The 24931-nt window shown below is 37.3% G+C and overlaps 1 protein-coding gene across 3 annotated transcripts in view; it reads left to right on the top strand.

Annotated features, from left to right (window-relative positions):
- LRRC7 (leucine rich repeat containing 7) overlaps window positions 1-24931 on the top strand; it is a 570226-nt gene that overhangs the window by 111417 nt on the left and 433878 nt on the right. For all 3 annotated transcript variants that reach the window (XM_063697691.1, XM_031004477.3, XM_031004470.3), the window contains exon 2: window positions 1246-1343. In XM_063697691.1, the coding sequence (XP_063553761.1) occupies window positions 1246-1343 (98 nt within the window). The remainder of the gene's footprint in view (window positions 1-1245; window positions 1344-24931) is intronic.

The raw sequence follows: 24931 nt of genomic DNA, 5'->3' as shown, positions 1-24931 counted from the left end.
TATACATATATATATCTATATACACACACACACACATATAAACACATATACATGGTGTGTGTAGATATATATGTGCATGTGTATGTATTCTACATATATATACCCCACATTTATATATATAATATGTATGATATAGTATATATCATATATATCCCACATTTTCTTTATCCACTTATAGGGTGATGGGCAGTTAGGTTGATTTCATATCTTTGCAATTGTGAATTCTGGTGTAATAAACATATGAGTGCAGGTGTTTTTATGAAATAGTGTCTTCTTTTCCTTTGGGTAATCAGTAGTGGGATTACTGGATCAAATGGTAGATTTACTTTTAGTTCTTTGAGAAATCTCCATACTGTTTTTCATAGAGACTGTACTAGTTTACGTTCCCAACAGCAGTGTATAAGTGTTCCTTTTTCACATCCATGCCAACATCTATTGTATTTTGACTTTTTAATAATGACCGTTCTGGCTGGGGTAAGGTGGTATCTCATTGTGAAAAACTGATATTTGAAATGTTGGTGAAAGATATGCTCTTTCTTTCTGAATGATGACCTTATTTTTTTAAATTTATTTACTATGCAAGTAATTACTCTTTAGTTGATAGGTCTTTATTTTATTCAGCTTGGGCTGCTATAACAAAATACCATAGACTCGGTGGCTTAAACAACAGACTATTGCTCTTAGTTCTGGAGGCTAGGAAGTCCAAGGTCAAGGTGCTGATAAATTTGGTTCCTTGTGGAGGCCTTCACCGTGGCTTGAAGACAGCTTCCTCCGTGTGTCCCCACATGGTGGAGAGAGAGAGAAGTCTACCTTTTTCCCTTTTTGTCTCTCTCTCTCTCTTCCTATAAAGACACTAATCCCATCGTGGACGTTCCATTCATAACCTCCTCTAAATCTAATTACCTCCCAAAGGCCCTACCTTCAAATCACACTGGGGGCTGGTGCTTCAATATTTGAATTTTGTGGGGACATATTCAGTCCATGGCAGTCTCTAATTAGAGAATGTGCATAAGTTTCATACACATGGTGTTTTTAATTTTTTTAAATTGGGATGCTGGAAAAGTCAAGCACTCTTCAATTTACTATGGTCCCCGATGCTCCCTGCCAGCTTGCTCCTTGCCAGATCATCTTCATGGTGTTGTCTAGCAAAGTTCTGTGGGTATTTGAATTTTAGACCATTTAACTTGTAAACATTTATCCGAAAAAAAAAGAGTATTAAAATACTCTTCTGATTCTCTCTTATAGGATGGAGAACCTAATAAGGGGAAGGAATCCCCCGCAATACCAGAGAAGTCCTTGTAAAGAGGTTCGTGCAGCACTTCGGAAGAGGCCTGAAGAGGAGTGTAAGTATGTTTAATAGGATTAACTGTGTTCTAGATAGATTTTGGTGAGTAGCATAGTAAAATGAAATGAGTGACCTTTAAATGGTTAGTCAAGCAATAGACTATTTGTTGAGTCGAGTTGATCTTTTAAAATAAGTTACCATATGTTATCTGAATGTAAGTGCTTACTTAGAACATTGCTTTCTTAAGAATATTTCTCTGGTACTTCAAGATGTTCTACTGATAATCAAGTTCCATGTTCAAATGAGATGGGAAAAGGCTGTACAGTCTGACAAATCTTTCTGGTATATTTATACCATGCATGGTAATGGTTCTGAGACGTCCTGAAGTAAAGAAACTTTTGAAATGTATCTAAAGTCAACACTTTCCAGTTTCCATTTAGCCACAGGGCTCTTTTAACATTTTTTTTAACTGAGAACTTTTTAAAACCACTGCATTAGACAAAATAATAGATATCTGCCGGTAAATGTAAACCTGTTTGCCAAATGGTAACATTTGATTTAATTGAATTTAGGAAAATGTTCTGAAAGATAGATACCATGAATCTCAATATAAAGTCATTTTAGTTCATCCTCAAATTATTAAATACTAGAATATGCCATTGGCTTTGGGGATTATATTTATTTATTATCTGTAGCATGTAGCAGATTGTTGGAGACTCTTGACATAATATTCACATTTTAAGTTTATAAAATGATCCATAATACTAAGTTTCCTCATGGTATTTGCATATAATTATTTTCAGGGAACGAAATCACATTTCATTATGATAAAAATTTGTCAGAATTTTGTCCTTTTACAGGAACTTACATTTTGCAAGGATAAAGCTAATGTAGTGGGTTCACTGAAGTATACTGTTAAGTAGAATTTTAAGATTATATTGGCGTTTTTAAATTAGTTTGAGGTATACTGCTCTGGGTAAAGACCAACTATATTAAAGCAGGACACACTCATGGCAAATGAATTGTTCTTGTTTTGTTTATTATAAAGTTAATAGATAACCTTACTGAGCTGACATATATGTCATTCAATAGTGTTTTGGCCTTATTTAACCTGGTACATTTATGGCTTATAACACCATAAACAATATTTAACTAAAACTAAAACTTGAAACTAAAGATAGAGTTCATGGGCATTTATAAGATGCTGACTCTTGCATAAAAGTATTGCATATTCCTGTTGGGTTTATAGAAACACTTCGAGGTTTCTTCTCTATGCTTCAAGGAGACCATCAGTTTAGTCTTTGGTACAGTTCTGTAAATATTTAAATAAAACTTAGAAGGGATATTTGTAGATATGTTTGCAAATGGTTATCACAGAGTTGCCATTTAACATAAAGTGATTTTTCAGGGCTCTTGTACTGAGTTGGTCTAAGCCAGGGGTTGGCCAGTTATGGTTTGTTGGTGAAACTCAGCCTGACACCATTTTTGTAAGTACAATTGTATTGAAACACAGCCATCATTTATTTATTGTATATTATGCACAACTGATTTTGCACTACAAAGGAAGAATTGAGTAGTTGTGACAGAGACCATATGCCCACAAAACCTAAAATATTTACCTGGGTCTTCATAAAAAATCTTTTTGAACCCTGGTCCAGGCCAGTGGTTCTCAAATTGTGATCTCCAGGCTAAGAGCAGCAGCAGCAGCATCTGGGAACTTGTTAAAAATGCAAATTCTAGTGCTGCAAGCCACACCTACTGAATCAGAAACTCTTAGAGCAGGGCCTGGTGACCTGTATTTTAAGAAGCTCTGCAGGAGATTCTGATGTAAGCTCAAGCTTGAAAACTACTAGCCTAGGTAAAATGATTGACATCAGATGATACTAAATCGTTATCTATACAAAAGAGGAATAATCATTGGTATAGTTCATAATCAGGTTTTATTGTTCTCTAATATAAAGTATGTATGTTAAGCTACCTAATATGTGCTTAACAAGGTACGTGATATAACCGTCACTTGTGTTATAAATTCTCATCAATTGGATTGTGACAATCAGGGAAGTCTTTGAAGTGTCACCACAGAAATTCAGCTGGAGTATGTTATTGAACATGGAAAGATGTATTGAAAAATGCAAAATCTATAAAATTGTTTTCTCTTGCATAGAGGTCTTTATTTTCCCCTGTTAGTACAATGAGCAATTCTACTTGCTCTGTGACAGACTAGTGTGAATTCCATGAGAAAAAAAAAAAGCCACAATTTTTTTTTTGTAATAGAAGCAACATATCATGGTAGTTAAAACTATTAACTTTAGAGACAAATGAAAGGATTTATTCTCTAATTTCACCAGATGCAGGACCAGGAATAGTTATTTTAAATATAAAATCCAGTTTATTTATCTGAAGAAAATGAGGACATGCTAGAGCCTACTTAATAGAATTATTTTAAGAGTTAAGGGAGATATTTATATTAAGTAGTTGGTACAGAACCTAGGATGTAGTGAGTTTTCTTTTCTCTCTTCTCTTTTTCTGTCTCTTTCTTTGTTATTATTGTTCTCTTATTTCAAACTAAACATTTGTTTGAGGATAATAAGGCATTTTTTGAGATCAGGAATGCAAATGCACACATATTACCACCACTATTTTTAGAAACAATAATGCATGGCAAAGAAGAGGTTCTAAGTAAATATCATAAAGCTGAAATTCTTGCAGCAATGTTAGATGGTTATTCATGTTTGATATTAGTTTAACACAATGGCCTAGTTGTTTTTCTGTGATTCTACAGATTCAGTATAGATGTACACCAAGACTTGTCAGTCAACTCCCACACAAAGGTGCCACCTTCGAAAACTATCATAGAAAGTCAAATCGTAGTAGCTTTTCTGCACTAAGAATTGAAAGGAATAAGGAAACTTGGTTCAGACCATAGGATCCTCCAGAGTAAGGAAATCACTCTTTCGTTGGGAGATACTGTATATGGGAAGGTTTTGCTAAATAGTATACTTTGTATTGTTTTCTTTTATAATTCTCTATATCACTTTACAATATTTGCAATGTTAAAATCAACATAGACGTAGATCTAAGTTATTTAACGGGAATTATATCTACCTATGCTGCATCTGGCATAGTCAAATAAACTTTCAGTAAAAATGGATTATTGTGGAAGACAGATTTTTAAACATGTTTAAGGTATTCCCCATTAAAATACAAAATAAAATAAAAACTTTGTCCTCAAAGCCACAGCCCCTTTCAACTACAGCCCTACACTCTTGTTCTCTGTCCAGGAAAATGTTTTGATTTATCTGAGATTTATCTATACTTGCTCCATTTACTTGCCTCCCACTCACTCCTCCAAACCAGTCCAGTCTGATTCCTGTCCAGTCACTCTACTGAAACAGCTTTTGTTCAGAGCACCAGTAATTTTTTATGTTGCTATAATAGTTTTCTATTGCTATGTAACAAATTAGCACAGACTTGTGTCTTAAAACAACATTCATTTATCATCTCACATTTTCTGAAGGTCAGGAGTCCAGAGTTCGCTGCTTCAGTTCTCACCAGGTTGAAGTCTTATCAAAAGTTCAACTGGGGAAATAATTCACTTCCAAACTTATTTAGGCTATTGGCAGAATTTGTTTCCTTGTGGTGGTATGACAAACAGTCCCAGCTTTTTGTTGGCTGCCAGCTGAAGTCACTTTTAGGTTCTAGAGGGCTCCAGAAGCTCCTTGCTGTATGGACTTTCTAAATTAGCCAATTTACTCCCTCTTCTCAGGGAGAATTACCTCTCTTTTAAGTACTTTCACCTGATTAAGTCAGGCACACCCAAGATAATTTCAGTTTTGATTAACTCAAAATGTGGGATCATAATTACACCATTGCCTTTGCCATACTTTATTGTCCAGAAGAAAGTGATAAGTCCAGCTTATATCCAAGGAGAGGGGATTATACAGGGTTCAAGCATCAAGGAGTATGTTGTTGATCATGGGGCCATCTTAGAAGTCAACCTATCATTTGCTAATCCATCAAGCATTGTTTTCAATGTTCATTTTACTTGATTTTTTAGCAGGAATCAATACTGTTGACCATGTTGTCCTTTTGAAAACTGCAATGCTGTTAATATTACTGTCCCTCCAAGCTGTATATGTTAAAACCCAATTGATGTTATAATCATGAGATAGGCATTTTGGAGGTAATCTATGACAAGGAACCATCTATGAACCAGAAAGCGGGACTTACCATCTACCAAATCTGCCAACATCTTGGTCTTGGATTTCCCAGCTTCCAGAACTGTGAGAAATAAATTTTTGTTGTTTATAAGCTACCTAGTTCATGGAATTTCATTATGGCAGCATGAATAGGCTAAGAAAGAGATCATCTAGTGCTTTGGCTACCATAATAGAATACTTTCCTGATTTTTCTATAGTCCCTCTGGTTACTCTTTTGCATGCTCAACTTTCTCTTTCCAGCCATTATAAATTAGAATTTTGGAAGACAGTTTGAAGTCTTCTTTTTTGTCCCAAATATACTTCCTCTACAAACAATGTCATTACTTGCAGTATTAGTTATTCCTATAATCGGATGACTCACAAATTGATGTCTCTAGACCAAACGTCTCTCTGTTCATCCCAATGTGCACTTGACACATTCTTGAATGTTTCAACAATGCAACAAACTCAACAAATCCAAAACCAAAACTATGATCTTTCAAAGCCTGAGCTTCCCCCAGTGTTTTCTGTCTGAATGAGTGATGCTGTTAATCATCTAGATTCAAAATTCATAAACCCGGGAGTCCTCTTTCACACATTTCTTCCCCTTTTCTCTCCTACGTTCACTCTAATTTCAAGACCTCTCAACTTGACCTCCTACATATGTTTTGAATCTGTTCACAAATCACCTTTGCAAATATTCTGTGTAAGATTCTACCAAATGCTCCCCAAAGTGGCTTTCCTGCATACTGTTAGAAAACCCTCCTAATCTTAAAATAACCCTACGGTTTTCCATTGCTCATTCAAGAAAGACAATAGCCATACTGTGGATTATAAGATTTTGCAGAGTCTAGCCTCCACCCACCCATTCAGCCTCATCTCATACTCTATTCCTGTGCTCTCTGTGCTTCAACCAAACTGGCTTTCTTATAATTATTGATCATATTCAGTGATAAGAGAAAAATACGTATTTTGAAATAATATAGAACTAGAGGGAAGAAGTTAACCTGGAAAGGAAGAGTTTGCCTTCAAAAATAATAAATGAAGAAACTAGAAGAAAAATTAAAAAGATTAAATTTTTGATAGTCACAAGAAATACTCTAAGAAATATCTGCAAAATAAACAATGTGGAAAAACTTTTTTAGAGAAAAGAAAAAGAAAAATGAACATTATTGAGCAGGGAATTATAAAAAACTAGACATGAAGATCAGAATTAAAATCTTTACTGGAGTCAATAGAATAATTTACATGTAAAAATATCAGAAATTGGAACAATTGGAACTGGAAGCACTCCATGAATACAAAGGAAAGATGATGAAATAATAAATAATAATGGGAAACAATTACATGTGGAAAAATGGAGAATGAAAATCCAACCTAAGAATTATAAATTGTCTTAAAGGAATCAGAACAATTCAAACAAAAATGATAAAAGATTTAATGTAATGTACTTTTTGAAGTTATTAAAATATCTGATTGTATATTCAAATGTTTTCTGATGTACTGTATAAAAATCAGTTATATAAGATCCATACCCAGATACATACAGACAGATATTTTAGAATTATACTATCAACTCTCTGAGCAGCAAGAACTCCCTCTTATTCACTATATTAATAACACATGACATATTGCCTGGCGGTTAGTAGGTGTTCAACAGATATTTTAGAATGAATGAGAGTGAGTGAAGGAATTAATTACTTAATTTCAAAAATAGAAATGCATCACAAGAATCTGCTGGAAATAAAGAGATGGGTAGGGGAGATAAAAAGAAGAGAAGGAGTAAAAGGAAGGAAAGAAAGGCATAAGGAAAGAAAAAGAGAAAGGGAGAAAGAGAGTTGGAAGGAAGGTGAAAGAAGGGGAGGGAAGGCCAAGCTTTTGATTCTGGAACAGATGGCATAGACTCACCTTTCCTGATACTCAATTCTAAATGAAGCTAAACACTCTAGAAAAATTCTTCAACAGACCATTTTGAAAGGACTCTGAAAGCTTCAGAGAAGAAGGCAAACTGACTAGGACAACAGGACTTGAAGAAAGACATCATGGTATGCTTCTTGCATTTTCTTTTTATCTCCCATATATCCCTGGAATGCATACCAGAGAGGCTTGCAATCTGGTACTGTCAACAGGCATGAAGAAAAGAAGGAAAAGAAAAAAGCAAAGCCCACTCTCTCAGTCCAGAGGACCAAGAGAGAGAAAAACAACAGAGGTTTGGAAGAGAGCCACCAATATCTTATTCCATAATCCCAATCGACAGGCAGTTCAATTCACCTGCAGAAACAGAACAGTAAGACCCCAGGCCATCCCTGCTCTGCTCTCCCTGGTGGGCAGACCTATCTGGTGGTAATGGTGGCAGCAGTAAAGCCCTATGTCTTCCTATCTTTCACCCAGTGTCATAAAGAGACCCAGGCTCAGTGGCTTCTGTGCCTTCCCAGCGGTTTACCTAGGAATGTTAGAGAATCCAGAGCAGCACTTTTAACTCTAGCAGATGACACCAGCAGAGTTTTAGCAGAAGCCCCGACAGTGCCAGAAGAATTAAGCAGACCAGATCAGCATTAGCATTATAAAAAATCAGAACACTAACTGCCATTGGAACTAAAGCCCACAAAATTAGTCCAAAACCTATAAGCTAAACCTAAACAGGATACATACCTGCTAAAATAAAAGATTTCAATAGGGTTAAAAGTCTCCTAACATAATAATCAAAATATTCAAAATGCAGTTGACTGTAACTCATCATACCATGAACCAGAAAAACCACAGTCTGAGAAAAGACAATCCACTGACCCCAATACTAAGACGAATTAGATAATGGAATTTCTGAGAAGGAGACCGAAGCATCCATCATAATAATGCTTCAGGAGACAATTATATAATCTCTTGAAACAAGTGAAGAAAAACAGAAAATCTCAGGGAAAAAAAAGAAGTTATAAAAAAGAACTAAATGGAAATTACGTAACTGAAAACCAAAATTACCAAAATAAAAATATCACTTAATTGACTCAATAGTAGAGTGAAAATTACAGAAAAGAGATTAAATGAATATGTAGATTAGTGGAATTTACTCAATATGAACAACAAGGAGAATATACACTAAACAAAAATGAACAGAACCTCAGGGATTTGTGGAAAAATAATAACATATATAATATTTGTATCATCAGAGTCCCAGGAGAGGAGAAGGAGTATGGGACAGAAAAAGTATTTGAAGAAGTAATGGTTGCAAACTTCTAAAAGTTGACAAAAGACGTAAATCTAGATATTCAAGAAGCTGGGTCAACTCCAAAGAAGATAAACCAAAAAAAAAAAAAATCCACAACAGGACATTTCATAATTAAACTTGTGAGAACCAAAGATAAAGAAAAATATTTAAAACAGCCAGAGTGCAATAACACATTACATATAAAGGAACAGAAATGACACATTACATATAAAGGAACATCAATTAAAATGACAGCATATTTTCATCTGAAACCACAGAGGCCAGAAGGAAATGACACACAAGATTTTCAAGTATTATAAGAATTGTCAACTCTGAATCCTATATCCAACTAAACCATCCTTCAGCAATGGAGGAGAAATAAAATCACTCTCAGCAGAAAGAAAACTGAGAGAATTTGTTGCTAACAAACCTTCCCCAACACAATGGCTACACAGAACTCTCCAAACACAAAGGAAAAGTTTAACAAAAGAAGACTTGTACCTTCAGGAAGTAAAGAACAGTAGAATGAATAAAAACAGAAGTATGAATAATAGAATTTTCTTTACCTTATGTTTCATGGTTGAAGCAAAAACTATAATGCCATCTGATGTGGTGCACATGTATGTAGATGAAATAAGTCAATTAATATTTAAAAAGTGGAAAGGGTAAAGGGACCTAAATTGATATAAGGTTTCTCTACTTCACTTGAAATGGTATAACACTGGTACCAGTATACTGTGATAAGTTACATATGTATACTGTAATACCTAGAGCAACCACTAAGAAGACTACAAAATAATACACTCAAAAACATTATAAGTAAGTCAAAGGTGAACTAAATATACTCATGTAACCTAGAGGATGTGAAGGAAAAAGACACATAGAAACAAGAAACCAAGAGAACAGAACAGAAAACAAATAATAAAATTAGATGTATTAGACTTAAGTCCTAATACATCAATAATTACATTAAGTGTAAATGGTGTAAATACCATGGTTAAAAGACAAAGCTTGTCAGATTAGATAAAAAAGAAAGACCAACTATATGTTGCTTATAAAAATGTCCTTTAGATGCAAAAATAAAAAAAAGGTTAAATATAAAGGGATGGAAAAAGAAAGACCATGCTAAATTATTTAAATGAAAGCTAGAGTGACTATATTAATATCAAGATAAAGGTAACTTCAGAGCAAAACATATTACAAGGGATAAAAAAGGTCAGTTCATCAAGAGGACTTAACAATCATGAAATTGTATGTATTCGATTTAATTTTACCAATATGTATTTTCTTAAATTTTGTTTCATTAGCTTTGCTGTATCTTTTTATTGATTTATCTTTTGTTTAGCCCAACTTAGTTGTCAATAGCAAATAAATCCTTGTTAGCATAGTTGTGGTTGTGGTCTGCTTAAAAAAAGAAACTATTATTTTAGGACAGGCACATTGGCTCACACCTGTAATCCCAGCACTTTGGCAGGCTGAGGAGAGTGAATCACCAGAGGTCGGGAATTCGACACCAGTCTGGCCAAGATGGCAAAACCCTGTATTTACAAAAATACAAAAAAATTAGCTGGGTGTGGTGGCACACGCCTGTAGTCCCAGCTACTCAGGAGGCTGAGGCAGGAGAATCACTTGAGCCCAGGAGGCGGAGGTTGCAGTGAGCCGAGATCACACCACTGCACTCCAGCCTGGTCTACAAAGCAAGACTCCATCTCAAGAAAAAACAAAAAAAAAAAAAAAAAAAAAAAGAAAAAGAAAAGAAAAAAAGAGAAATTATTATTTTTATAGAGAAATATTTATGATGGTGTAATATTTTTCTGAAATCAACCTGAGTCAGTATTATGTACACTAAAAATACATGATGCCTCTCTATTGAGTTTTTGAATAATAACAAATTCACTGAAGGGTTTTGGTTCCTTTTTTTACCCTTCTAACAGAATTTCTTTAATATTAGCAAGAGATAACACTTAAAATTATTTTGTGTTTATATAACTGAATGTTACTCTTTCAAATATGAAAATATTCTAATATTAACCAGCTTGGTAAAAATCATTATGATTAGTGACATTCCTACCTTCATAGTAGAAGCCACTGAATATGATTTAGCCTTTTTCTAATAACTTAAGGATGGTTTTATAACCTGCCATTATTATAAAGTGTGATAATGGAATTCTGTCTGTTTGCTTCCCTCCATATCAAGTTGTCAGCTGTTACTTTTGCTGTGACTGTTCTTGCTTTTTAACTACCTCTTCTTTTGACATTCTGTTTTCCATTTTAGTTTTCTCCTTCAAGAACTGAGAAGTCTGACAAACCATTCTTGTTAAGAATTGTATATTAAACATGTGCCAATGAATCGGGGATTGAAAATTAATCACGCTTCAGATGCTTTATGGTAAATCAGCTAAAAGAAGTAAGGAACATTAGTGAAATGTAAGGAGTAGGGTTCATTTGTTTAGTAGATCCTGGAGCCACCCCTTTTCCAGTTGACGTCACCTCAAGTCTGTACTCAGTCCCCAGATACTTGTGTTCTTTATCAGTTCCTTTTTTGTAAGCCATGTCCCAGTGACCCAACTGTGATGTTGATGACCTGGTGCTACTGTGGTCAGGAGCTTATGCAACAGGGGGTAGGGGAAAATCTCATATCTACTAAAGAAATTTGATGGTTTGCATAACTGGAAGTTTAGAAATAAGACAGGCGTCAGAACTTCACCATTCTCTGGGTGTCAGCTTTATTCTTGGGCTGGCAGCGATGTTCTGCAGTTATGAACCTCACACATGTGCATGAAAATTTGCAGAGGAAGAAATGCTATCTGTTTCTTGGATTCTTTTTATGGTTTTTTTTTTTTAAAAAAACCTCTTAGAAGCCTTAGGAAAATACTCCCTATTTTATCATTTTATTGGCCTAAATGATGTTACATCCCTATTCATGATCATTACTGTACACCAGGAGAATGCTACGTACTCATTGGCCTCACCCTATTGTGCTAGACCAATCACTTTCAAGAGCTGGTTTAATATTAGAAGTAATCTCAGATTTTGTATTTGCTATTTGGCTTAGCATAAGTAATGGAGCAGGTAAGATTACTCAACACTGTATCTCATATTTTGCATATACTACATATTTGTCTATACATACTCAACTATCCCAAAATATTTTATGGTTGTGAATTGGAGCAAAGGATAGAGGAGGTGGTACTTGGGATATCAGGAATCAGGGCACTAATATCACAGTGACTTCCAGGCACCTATAAATTATTCAGTTCCCTCTTTTTCTGTTTGAGCCCTGTAGTTTATGAGCAGTTTACATTGTCATCATCTTCAGTTTCTCCTTTAAATTCCTTAATCCAGTTTCTTTCCATTTTAAAACCAGACTCACTTCCCCTATGTCTCACACACTATGGTCAGCCCTTCTTCCTTTCAACCTTAAACAACTGTTAGTCAGATTTTACAGAAAGGGCTGCAGGAGCTCAGAAAGGTTCAGTAATTTATGCAATGTCACATAGCTAGTAAGTGCTGAAGCTGAGATATAAACCTAAGTTTAACTCTAAAAGCTATCTTAGTCCTACTGTTTTATGCTATCTGCCTATACCATGCTATGTCCTCATTTTCCCTCTCTGGAATTCATCTTCTGCTTAACCCTTAAATTTTTAAAATATAAAACATCATACCTACAAAGAAATGCCTATAACATGTATGTATAGTTTCACAAATTATAAGTTAATATTCATGCTGCAATATCAGAGACACCGAACTAAACATTCCTACCCAGCTCTGCTTATCTCTAGTCAGGTGCATTCATTCCAGTCTTCCCCACTCCTCGTTGCTTAGGTTCATCATTATGGTGACTGTTACTAAGTTTTACAACAAAGCTGAAAGAATACCGTATATGATTTTAGTACAAGGGGGCTCAAGACAAACAAGTGGTCAGTGATTTCTCATTATCTCTAATAGTAAGCTAGAAAATCCTATTACATATTATGCTTCTATTAATACCTTGGGTTCCAGTTAAACAGTGTCATAACAATAAATTTAAAAAGTGAAGTTATACTCAGCTGAATTCTCTATGCACATCCAAAATTAATACAGTTGATTATTTTAGCATAATATAAAAATAAGATTAAAGGATTACATCAAATTAGATTCACAGCCTGAATATTCTTAGACCTTCAGAAAATTGAAATCAAGTTAATGCAAATTTGGTACCAAGTTGAAGTATTTTAGGTATATTTAGATGGTTTTTTCATTCAAACTTCAGGCAAATAACTTACCAAAATTACATCGTAAGCTCTTCTATGGAAGGTCCATAGCTTTGCTCCAGCCTCCATAGTTATTTTTGCAGCCAAACCCTTCCTGAGATGCTACATAGGATATAATTTTTTTAAAGATCCATTGCCACTTATTTTCCTAGCACCTCTGGCTTAGCAAATTAGTCGTTTGTGTAGAACTTGAGCTCCCACTGGGCTTTTTAAAAAATGCAAATATCTCTGAGGAGTAACTGTAGTCAAGTCATAAAACTTCATTCAACATGAAAGTGTTTTCAGATCAATGGCCTCAATGACTAGAAGGAACCAGGTAGCAAGCAATCTTTGGATGTCCGGGAAGAAGTAGGAAAAAGTCAGAAAAATATTTAAGTGAGGGATTTGAAAAGCAAATTTCAACTACTACATATTTTTGACAAAGGTTAGTTTTGTTATCTGATGAAGGATTTTTTTGAATAAAATTTCAGCCCTTTTTACACCCTTCCTTTTGTATTAGCAGTAACTATTTTGTTATTCATTCCTTCCTTATGAAAGCTTCCCTGATGCCTCTCCTCCTCTTCTTGGCAGACGTCAGGACTGTTAAAGGACCAACAGGTTCATATGCCCACTATGCAATAACACACCAGATACACTGAGACAGCTGGATTTGCCCCAGAGAAAAAGCTAAATGATCACAGAGCAGAGCACCAAGTGCGGAGATGAAGGAGACCCTCAAATCCATTTCCCCATCCTGAAGTTCTGGGCTGGGCTTTTTAAGGGAATCATAGAGGGTAAGGGGCTGGAAAATTGGAGTTGCTGGTTGAGGTAAGGAGAATGAAATCATCATTACATGGAAACCCATTCTTTGGTGACTCAGCTTCTTGTGGGGTCTTTCAGACCAGCTTGTGTCAATAGGGTCCTACAGAGCAGCTGATATCAGCAGTTTTACTAGTATGCAGGACCTGAAAGAATATCTCAAAGGGAAAACAGTGTTTCATAATGTTCAGGAAGTTATCTATAGAGCAGCTAAGGGGAAATAATCCTGTAACAGGGTCTGGGTGATTCTGAGGTAATAGGCCCCAAACAACCATGGGGAAGCAGGTCAGAGGGCAAGCTGGCCTAGTGTTTAACATTGAATGGGCTGAAAGTTTGGTTTATTTTTGTTTCTTGTTTCTCCTCCTCCCTTCTTACCTGAATAATTTTATGAAGTTTATAGGGATGGTTTCAGGACCTCCATTCTATCTGTTCCTGAAATATTACAAAAAGATTATTATTGTAGCACTCATCTAATTGTATTTTATCTCATTGTTTGCATGTCTATTTCTTCCCCAGTGAGTTGTAAATTGCTTAAGGGCAAACAGACACATCCTATTTATCTGTCTGTCACTAACATTAAGCACAGCATTTGGTATACAGTCATCACCCTAATAAAGTTTGAAAAAATAAAAAGGAATGAATTATAAAGGATACAACTTGGCCAGGTACAGTGGCTGACCCCTGTAATCCCAAAGCTTTGGGAGGCTAAGCCAGGTGGATCGCTTAAGCTCAGGAGCTTGAGATCGGCCTGAGCAACATGGCGAAACTCTGTCTCTACAAAAAGAATAAAAATTAGCCAGGAGTAGTGGCACATGCCTGTAGTCCCAGATACTCAGGAGGCTGAGGTGGGAGGATTGCTTGAGCCTGGGAGGTCGAGGCTGCAGTGAGTTGTGATTACACTGCTGCACTCCAGCCTGGGCAACAGAGGGAGACCCTGTCTCAAAAAAAAAAAAGAAAGAAAAGAAAAGAAGCAACTTGATTTAAGCCACAGTAGTTGTAGTTGAAAGTACAGTTGGAGTTTAAAGGCATCCAATAGATAACTTTCATATTGCAAAACAATTTTGAAACCAATTAAAATATTGACAAGATATCAGACATTATTTTTAAGTAATAAAGATCCTTATGATGCTTGATCTTTACTATTTATAAAGGCTAGATTGGAGAACACAGTTGGGATTTTTGGCAACCATGGGGTTTTTCATAATATACTCTAGAAATGGGCATAGCTATCCACCTAAACACAGCAGTACAAGAAACCACCGGGCTTCTTTTTTGGGGAACTCCTCCTACAAAACTTACAGCAGTGAGGAGCAGATGAATGTAGTGTATCTTACCTGAAGCAGTTCCATCTCAAAGAAAGATGGAGGAAGGTACTGGGCTACTTATGCCCAGTTCTCCTCCAGTATTTATTAACTGGGTAAATCACCTCACTTCCTAACGGAGTTAGAAATGATATAAGAAGTCAAGAGTATTGGGGAAATCCCTCTACACAGAAAATAGATGAGTGCATGATAAGTACCTCACTTCTAATGTTCCCTAAAATCTTTATCTCTTAAGCCATTAGGCTTAAATATTAAGCCTTTAGACAGCTAGAGGGGCATTTATTAGGGCAGCCTTTACCCAGATATCAATCCCTACTTTTTCGTGGGTCCTTCTGAGATTACTGGGAGCAGAGAGGAGGAGCAATGTGGATTTAACTCCAAGACCATTCTAAACCAAGGCCTTGACCCTTCATATTCCACTGTCATCTCAAATTGTGTCTTACATTATTCTTGAAGCTTCCAAAATATGATGATCAAATTACACTCATTTATTCAACCAATATTGACTTAATGTCAGCTGTATGGCTCTCCCTCTTGTGTGCTTGTAATACACAGCATGTTGGATAATTTTGTATGTAAACTTGACTGGGCCACAGTATGCACAGATCGGGCTAAACATTATTTCCAGGTGTGTCTATGCGAATGTTTTCAGAAAAAAAAATAGTATTTAAGTTGGTGGCCCTCCCTAATATGGGCCTTCCCTAAAGCAGGCAGCCCTCCCTAATGTGGGTGGGGACCATCCAATCCATGAGGACGTGAATAGAACAAAAGTGTGGCTCTGCTCACCGCTGGAGCTGGGACATCCATCTTCTCCTGCCTTTGGTGCTCCTGGTTTTCAGGCTCGCAGACACGGACAGGAGTCTACACTGTTGGTTTCGTGTCTCGCATGCCTTCAAACTACATCACTGGCTTTCCTGGGTCTCCAGCTTATGAACAGCAGATTATGGAACTACTCAACCTCTATAACTGCTTGAACCAATTCCTTACAATAAATCTCATTGACCCCTTTCTATATAAATTGATAGATTAGATATAGATATAGATGATATAGACATCTATATATCCCATACAATATTTAGGCTCATTACTACTAAAAAAAATTCATTGCTTATCTGAGACTCAAATTTGACCGAGTGTCTGTGTTAGTCAGTGTTCTCAGGAGAAACAGAACCTATAGAATGTATGGGTATGTATATAGAGAGATTTATTTTAAGAAATTGGCTCCCATGACTTTGGAGACAGGCAAGTCCAAAATCTGCAGGATAGGCTGATAGGCTGGAGACCTAAGGAGGAGTTGACATTGCCATTCAAGTCTAAAAGCTATGTGCTAGCAGAAATACTTTCTATAGAAAGGTTGGTCTTTTTCTGTTAATGCCTTCAACTGAGTAGATAAGACCCACTCACATTATGCAGGGCAATCTATTTTACTCTAAATCCACCAATTTAAATGTTAATCTCATCCAAAAACACCCTCACAGAAACATCCAAAATAAGATTTGACCAACTATATGGGCACCATAGCCCAGCCAAGTTGACACATAAAATTAGCATCACAAGTGTCTTTTATTTTTATTTCCTAAATCTGACAACTCTATTTCAGGGGGTCTGAACTGAGTTGCTAAGGGTTTAAATTGCTCCCATAGTCAATCTCTTTCTTTCTTTAACAATGTGAAACTGGCACTATTTAACGTACTTTGTGTTTTAGTTTTCTATTGCTTTCAGAAGCAAGCATATATTTTTTAAACATATTTTCTTAAATGTCTCATGAGGTTTCACGTGAGAGATATGAAATCAGTAAGTTCTGAGTCTTCCAAAGGCCTACATTGTTCAAGCAAATCATGTCCATTCTCTCCTTCCTGGGTTTGATAATCCCATCCAGGAAAAAATTTCTCATGAAGTCACCATCAAACCCAAGCCTGGACTTGATCTCTTATTGTTCTGCCTGCCTTTTCCAAGGCCTCTTGTAACTTGCCTCATCTTGCTGCATTTCCCCTAATTCCTGAGATTTCTAGAGTGTTCCCTTAGGGCAAGGCAATTACATGTATCCTCACCTATAATAATTTTATCACTTTGAAACTCATCTCAGAATGCTTTAAATTTTTTTTATCTTTTGCCTTCTTATATCTGCTCAAGTTTCCTGGACATTTGATATAGTGTCATCATTCTTCATGCTGTAATTCTCTAATTGCTCTCACTCTGGACTTGTTATCCATACCCTTAAAAGGCTGATTTTCCCTGATTTTTTTCTCCTCTTGGAGATTCATTCCAGACATTCCACACTACTCTCTGAATTTCGGTTTCTCAGCTTCCGTTAGATATCTTTAGGCTTCAGTCACAATTTTTTGACCTGGTGATATGGTTTGGATATTGTCTTCCCTCCAAATTTCATGTTGAAATCTGACCTTCAAAGTTAGAAGTGGGCCTAGTGGGTGGTGTTTGATTCATGAGGGTAGCTCCCTCATGAATGACTTGGTGGTGTTCTCATGATAAAAAGTGAGTTCTTGCTCCGAGTTCACATGAGATCTGGTTGTTTAAAAGAGTGTGGTACCCCTACCCACCCCCCCACTTCCTCTTCCTCCTTCTCATCATGTGATATGCCAGTTCACCCTTTGACTTCCACCATGATCATAAGCTTCTTGAGGCCCTCACTAGAAGCAGATGCTGGCACCATGCTTCTTGTACAGCCTACAGAACCATGAGCCAAAATAAACTTCTTTTCTTTATAAATTACTAAGCCTCGGGTATTCCTTTATAGCAACACAAATGGACTAAAACAGAAAACTTACTGAGGAGTGGAGCATTGCTATAAATATACGTTCAGAACTGGATAATAGGCAGAGGTTGGAAGAGTTTGGAGACCTTGAAAGAAGACAGGAAGATAAGGGAAAATTTGAAACTTTTGAGTGGCTTGTTAAGTATTTGTGACCAAAATGCTGATAGAAATATGGATAGTGACATCCAAGCTGATGAAGTCTCAGATGGAAATGAGGAAATTATTGGGAACTGGTATAAAGGTCACCTATGTTATGTCATAGCAAAGAACTTGACTGCATTGTGTCCATGCCATAGGAATGAATATGTGGAAGTTTGAACTTATGAGTGATGACTTAGAGTATCTGGCAGAAGAAATCTATAAGCAGAAAAACATTCAAAATGTGGCATGGCTTCTTCTAACAGCCTATCATCAGATAAAGGAGCAAAGAAATAAATTTGGAAATTATAATTGAAAGTGAAGCACAGCATAAAAGTTTAGAAAATTCACAGCCTGGCCATGTGATAGAGAAGGAAAGGCTATTTTTAGGAGACGAATTGAAATGAGATTCAAAGCCACCACCTGCTAGAGAGCTTTGCATGACTAAAATGGAGCCAAGCACTAATAGCCAAGAAATGGGAAAAAGGCCTGAAAGGCCATCAGAAATCTTTGAGGCAGACCCTCCCATCATAGGCCCAGAGGTCTAGTGGAAAAGAATGGTTTCAGGGACTAGGCCCAGGCCCTTGCTGCCCTGTGCCACCTCAAGGACATAGCTCCCCACATGCCAGCCACTCTGGCTTCAGCCTTAGCTTAAAGGGTCCCAAGTACAGCTTGGACTGTCACTTCAGAAGGCACCAACCATAAGCTTTGGTGGCTTCCATGTGGTGTAAAGTCTGCAGCTGCACAGAATCCAAGAATGAAGGAAGCTTGGCAGCTTCCACCTAGATTTCGGAGGATGTATGGGAAATCCTGGGTGCCCAAGCAGAAACCTGCTGCAGAGACAGAGGCCCTGCAGATAGTCCCTACTAGGGCAATCCCAAGGAAAACTGTGGAGTCAAGAGTCCGCACTGGAGCACTGCCTAGTGGAGCTGTGGGAATTGGGCCACTGCCCTCCAGACCCCTGAATGTTAGAGCAACTGGCAGCTTGTATCCTTGGCCTTGACAAGCTACAGGCACTCAACTCCAACCTGTAAGGGCACCCACAGGAGCTGCATCATGCAAAGCCACAGAGGTAGAGTTGCCCAAGGAGTTGCCTTGGGAGCCTGCCCGGTACAACAGTGTTCCCAATTTGTGGGACATGGAGTCAAAGATGGTTTTAGAGCTTTAAAGTTTTAAGTCTGCCCTGCTGAGTTTCAGACTTGTGTGGAACCTACTGCTCCTTACTTTTGGCTGATTTCTCCCTTTTGGAATGGGAAAGTTTACCCAATGCCTATACCACCATTATATCTTGGAAGTAAATAACTTGTTTTTTTAATTTACAGGCTCATAGGAGTCTCAGATGGGACTTTGAACTTTGGACTTGGGACTTTTGAATGATGCTCGAATTAGTTAAGACTTCTGAGGACGATCAGGAAGTGATGATTGTATTTTGCAATGTGAGAAGAACAAGAGATGATGTGGAGGGACATGAGTGGAATGACATGGCTTAGATATTTTCTCTCCTCCAAATCTCATGTTGAAATGTGACCTCCAGTGTTTAACATGGGCCTAGTAGATGTGTTTACGTCATGGGGCAGATTCCTCATGAGGCTTGGTGCTGTCCTCGTGATAATGCATGAGTTCCTGCTCTGAGTTCATGTGAGATGTGATTGTTTAAAATCACTCTCTCTTGCTTCCACTCGTCATGTGATATGCTAGCTCTCATGTTGCCTTCTGCCATGATTATAAGCTTCCTTAAGACCTCACCAGAAGCAGATGCTGGCACCACACTTCTTGTACAGCCCACAGAACCATGAGCCAAAATAAACCTCTTTTCTTTATAAATTACCCAGCTTCAGGTATTCCTTTACACGAATGCAAATGGACTAACACATCTGATAATAGCTGAAACATCTGCTTTTCTATCTTCCTTTTTAAGATCAATCAGATCTGGGTCTATCCTTTTGCTTTTAATATCTGTTTCTTTCAAGCATCAAGATTCCATTCTCTATTTCATGGCTATCTAATTTGTGTCATAAAATCTCTATGTTTCTCATAAGGAAATCTCTCTTTTCCTCCAAAGTAATCAACTAGTTTTTCTATTTTTTAAATTTTTTTCCCACTTCTTCCGTTCTAATAAGAAAACTAAAACATGCCTCATTCACACAACTGCAATTCCTCCTGGATATTTTACACAAACTCAATTCTTAAAATCCAGGTGCTCCAAACACAGCCTTTATTCTTTCTCTTCATAGCCTTTAAGTGTGCAATAATTTTAATAACTTGTTTGTTACCTTTTTCAATTCCACTGAAGATAGAGTAGATTCTCTGTGTAGTAAGCACTTGCAACTGCTTTTCATGTTTTTTAATCAGATTCACTACCCCACTGTGAGCAAAACCATAATAAGTGTTCTCTGAGTTACAAGACCATGGACAGTGCTTGTGTGGTAACACAGTTCAAAGATCGAGATCAAACTGCAGTAGCTCAGCCAGTATCTACTCAGGCCAGCAGGGCCTATACGCTAATGATAAAATTGTCCCATCTGCCCCAAAACAACTATTTGCTTAGGAATAAAACTGCTATGCCCTACAATAAACCCCAAAGTCAAAATCTTGCATAGCTAAAGCTGACAGCCCATAGCCCTATGCCCTAGTTTCGCTAAAAATGTCTCCAGGTGTTATTTGAGTCACCAAAATCTACTTTGTGTCTATTTATGTTCATTAGTGATGAAACTGATATTGGAGGAGGTGGTTTAAGTGCATGGCTACAAGGATCTTCCTAAGACTTAGTGCATCTAGCCTCATCCCATGGGGCTTACTGCTGTACAACTGAGGCCTTGGAGGCAAAACCAAATATCCTCAGGTAGACTCCAGAAGAAAGATAGGGGAAGTGTCTGAGCTTTGCATCTGTGCTCACATCTTCAGACCCTGCCAATCAGACAATTCTTTAAACATTTGTGAGAAAGAAAAAATGGGGCAAGAGTTCAGGAAGTTTGGGGAAAATGCCTCCTCTTGAAGCCTGAGAAGTGAGCAACAAGTCTGTCCTCTCCAACAATACTCCAGTGGCATTTATAACTATCCACAAGCTCTGACAGAAGTTTTTGTGGACTCAGTCTGCCATGATGTGACTGCACATCAATATCTAGAACACCCGTTCTGGATTAAGTCCAATCGAGAGAGCCTCTTTTGATAAGACTTGCATATATTCAAGGCACATAATTTCATGAAGATTGCCCTATTTTAGCTTAATTTAGTTTTCAACCCCCAGCACTTTCTTATACTGATGACAGTCTATCTGATATTTGACAAAAATCATGCATTGCCAAAACATGTAATCCAGAATGTCTTCCAAATCATGCCCCAGAAAGCAATGGCTCTCGCCAAAGCTACAATTAACTAAATGAACAAGAAGCTTCCCGTAATCTTATAGAGAAACCCACCTAGATCTCCTTTTATTATTTCTGTTTCCTAGGAATATCCATAAAACTGAATAAAATTTCTAGTACCCTTCTTCACCCCTGCAACCAGGCTCATGGCATTCTCCTTCTATTCTAGACATCCCAGTATGTATAACTGAGAGTTTGAACAACCATATTTCATGACACAATTAAGATGTAACTGTATCTTCATTATCTTCTGTGCATTGAAAGGGGGATAGTCTTACCCTGCCTTGATATCATTAATTGATCGTTAGGTAATAAACAGCCTAGTGATTGCTTTAATTCATAAAACATGGTCTCAATGTTGTTATTAGACTATCTCAGTCCAAATTATTGGTCAACAATGCTTTAGTCTTCATTCAAATTTTAGATTTTTCCTACCTCACTCACCTTCCCATCTGTAACTCTCTGTCTGTCTGACTTTAGGCTATAAAGTATAGTCAAACTTACTCCTATCCCTTTCGCCTTCTCTCTGACTTCTTTGCTACCATTTCAGAGCTCCTTGAGATTTTTATTTCATATATATATATATATATATATATATATATATATATATATATATATATATACTTTAAGTTCTAGGGTACATGTGCACAATGTGCAGTGTTGGTGGGACTGTAAACCAGTTCAACCATTGTGGAAGACAGTGTGGCAATGCCCCTTGAGATTTGAAAAAGGAGCTGGAGACACTTTGTGGAGAAAGGGAAGAACTTACCTGGCTAGAGGACTTGCCCATCCCTAAGAGAAAGTTCAAACTACTGTGAGCTATTATCATGGCTTTTCTTAAGAGAATCCCAGCCGAGTGCAGTGGCTCACGCCTGTAATCCCAGCACTGTGGGAGGCTAAGGCGGGTGGATCACGAGGTCAATAGATCAAGACCATCCTGGCCAACATGGTGAAACCCCATCTCTACTAAAAGTACAAAAATCAGCTGGGCGTGGTGGTGCACACCTGTAATCCCAGCTACTTGGGAGGCTGAGGCAGGAGAATCACTTGAACCCAGGAGGCAGAGGTTGCAGTGAGCCGAGATTGTGCCACTGTACTCCACCTGGCGACAGAGCAAGACTCCATCTAAAAAAAGAAAGAGAGAATCCCTTCAGTGGCAGAACTTCTTTCCTGACCTCTGCAGATACATCTCTGTTTTGAATGTCCTTGCAACTCCTTCAGTAGCATCTAGAAATTCAATATGTGTCTCCAAGTTTTTGCCTGTGGGGTTCATGTGTCCCTCCAGGCAGCTTTATTGAACAGGGCCAAAGATGGCCCCACACAAGTTATCTCCTCTGTGTGGCCTACTTCTGATGGACAGGAAAACTTGCACGTTTTTTGCTTTCAGCATGGAGATAAATCCTGATGCAGCCGGGTAGCCTCCCATAACCCACTGACATCCTGAATTACTTCTCTAAGTGTGAGCCAAGCACCAGTCTTTTATGTTTTCAACTGCAGGGAATTTATTTCCAGCTGGCTGAGGGGTCCTATGGAAGCCTTTCTCACTAAACTGAAGTAGTAGAGAGTAGCATCATTGACTTCACCCCTGGGTGGAAAAGGTACTCATGTTATGGTAATAGCTTTTGGGGAGATGTTCCTTCACAAATTCACCTTCTTTTCCAACATTCTGATCCCTTTTAAATCAGTGATCTAGGGGTCCAAAAGGTGCAGATCTAGGGATCCAAAAGGTGCGGACCTGAACTTAGCTAGCACAAAACAGTCAGGAGTGCTTTAGTTTGTAGATCCTGAAGCCAAACTGTCTGTGTTTGGGTGATAGTTGTATTACTTACTAGCTGTGTAACTCAGGCAAGTCACTTAATCTTCCTTGCCTCAATTTCCTCTTTGGAAGCAACAGTAAGTATTGAGTTAATGTATGTAAAGCATTTAGAACAATTCCTGGCATATACCAAACACTATGTAACTATGTGTTGTTAGTATTCCTTTGTAAATTCTTCATATATTGATCTGGCTTTCTTATTCCCTTTACTGAAATCTGTATTTTAACACCCTGTAATACTTACGAGTATCCTGTTCTTCTACTGGCCTAGCAGAAGCCCACATTAACCTTCATGTCTCCTTCCTCACAGCATAGGACAGGAATGTGAAAGATTTCCATCTACGGTGAGGCTGGCTTCGCTATTTTATAGAATAGCAATGCTAGCCCCAAAAGAAAATGACGTAGGAGCTTAGAAACACACCCAGCTACCTCAGTCAAGCCAAGGGGGAAGAGAGGACCAAGAGAGGAAGAAAGGAACAGGGATCCAGAAAATTACAGGGAACTTGGTTATAGGAGTTTGTGTTTATTCTCTCTCAGTTGCCACCATTAATATGACTCAGTTCCAGAGTTTGAAATTACTATGTCCCCATTTCAAGTTTATTTCTCAGCAGAGAAATAATGTGATCAGCCCAAGACCAGGGTCATGTTGTGCTGTATATCAAGGCCATTCCAGAAAGAAGAAATCCTTGCATGTCAGACAACCCGTCAGTAGTCCACTGTAGCTCTGAGCCCATGACTGTCCTGCGCCCGCTTGTGACTTCCTCATTGTTGTTAACCTTATGCATCCTTAATTTCAAACCTGCACCAGCCCTAGCTATGAAACTACAAGTGATTGCATTAGGTTCAAGATATTTTTTAAATTCTACTAAATAAAACTGTACTTTTGGCCTTAAAATTATGGATGAAAGGTACAGACCAAAGCTCAATAAACTCCTCTCTAAATTGTCAAATCAGATGTTACATATAAGGTACTAAAAAGTACCCTAGAAGAACATATCAGTGAGAATACCAACACATTTCAGATGTTTCAGGCTCATTGAAGTAAATGAGTATAAAAATTCCTACCCACCCCAAGCAGAAATACTATTCATAGAATATTGTGCTGTTAGTTTTTCTTCACTAGACCCTTAGGTCGGTGGAAACACGGACTGTGATCTGTTGCATCCATCTGTATCACACACACTGAGCCCAGTGCCTGGCACGTGGAGATGCTCGATACATACTTGCTCATTGAATGACTGAATTAGTGAATAGGGCAGAAGACATTTTCATTTTAAAAAAAAACCATACACTTCCATTTTTGTTCTCATCTCCCATATTAAATGAAAATGAAAGTCATTATAATGATAGCATTTTAAAGTCAGATATATTTATGAATTCGTGTTCCTTGACATTTACTGATGAACCCATTAATGACTAAAAGTCTGTTTCACATGAGGCTGTTTTTATATGTGGAATATGTAAGTGTTCCTACGAAATAAAAGTCCTGAAAACAAGGAATGCATTCTAGCCTCTTTGGAAGATTCTCTGGTTTTATTAAATTAAAGAAAACTTAACTATTTAATCACAGCATGGTATTTTAGAAACAGTTGACTTAATTTACTTTCAAATTAGTGCACAGAGGATATTCATAACTAACAATTTAAAAATCGTATCACTAGTGTTATACAAGCTAAAGGAAAGATTCCATTTTACGTATTTAAAATGCTTGAGTTGATGATGTGTCCATGCGGTATAAAGTTCAGAAAGTCTTTGCATTAATAATTTTTAAATTCTGTTT

Source organism: Gorilla gorilla, chromosome 1, assembly GCF_029281585.2.
Source record: "Gorilla gorilla gorilla isolate KB3781 chromosome 1, NHGRI_mGorGor1-v2.1_pri, whole genome shotgun sequence".
In the NCBI taxonomy this organism is placed as follows: domain Eukaryota; kingdom Metazoa; phylum Chordata; class Mammalia; order Primates; family Hominidae; genus Gorilla; species Gorilla gorilla.
This window is presented reverse-complemented; position numbering and strand designations above follow the sequence as displayed.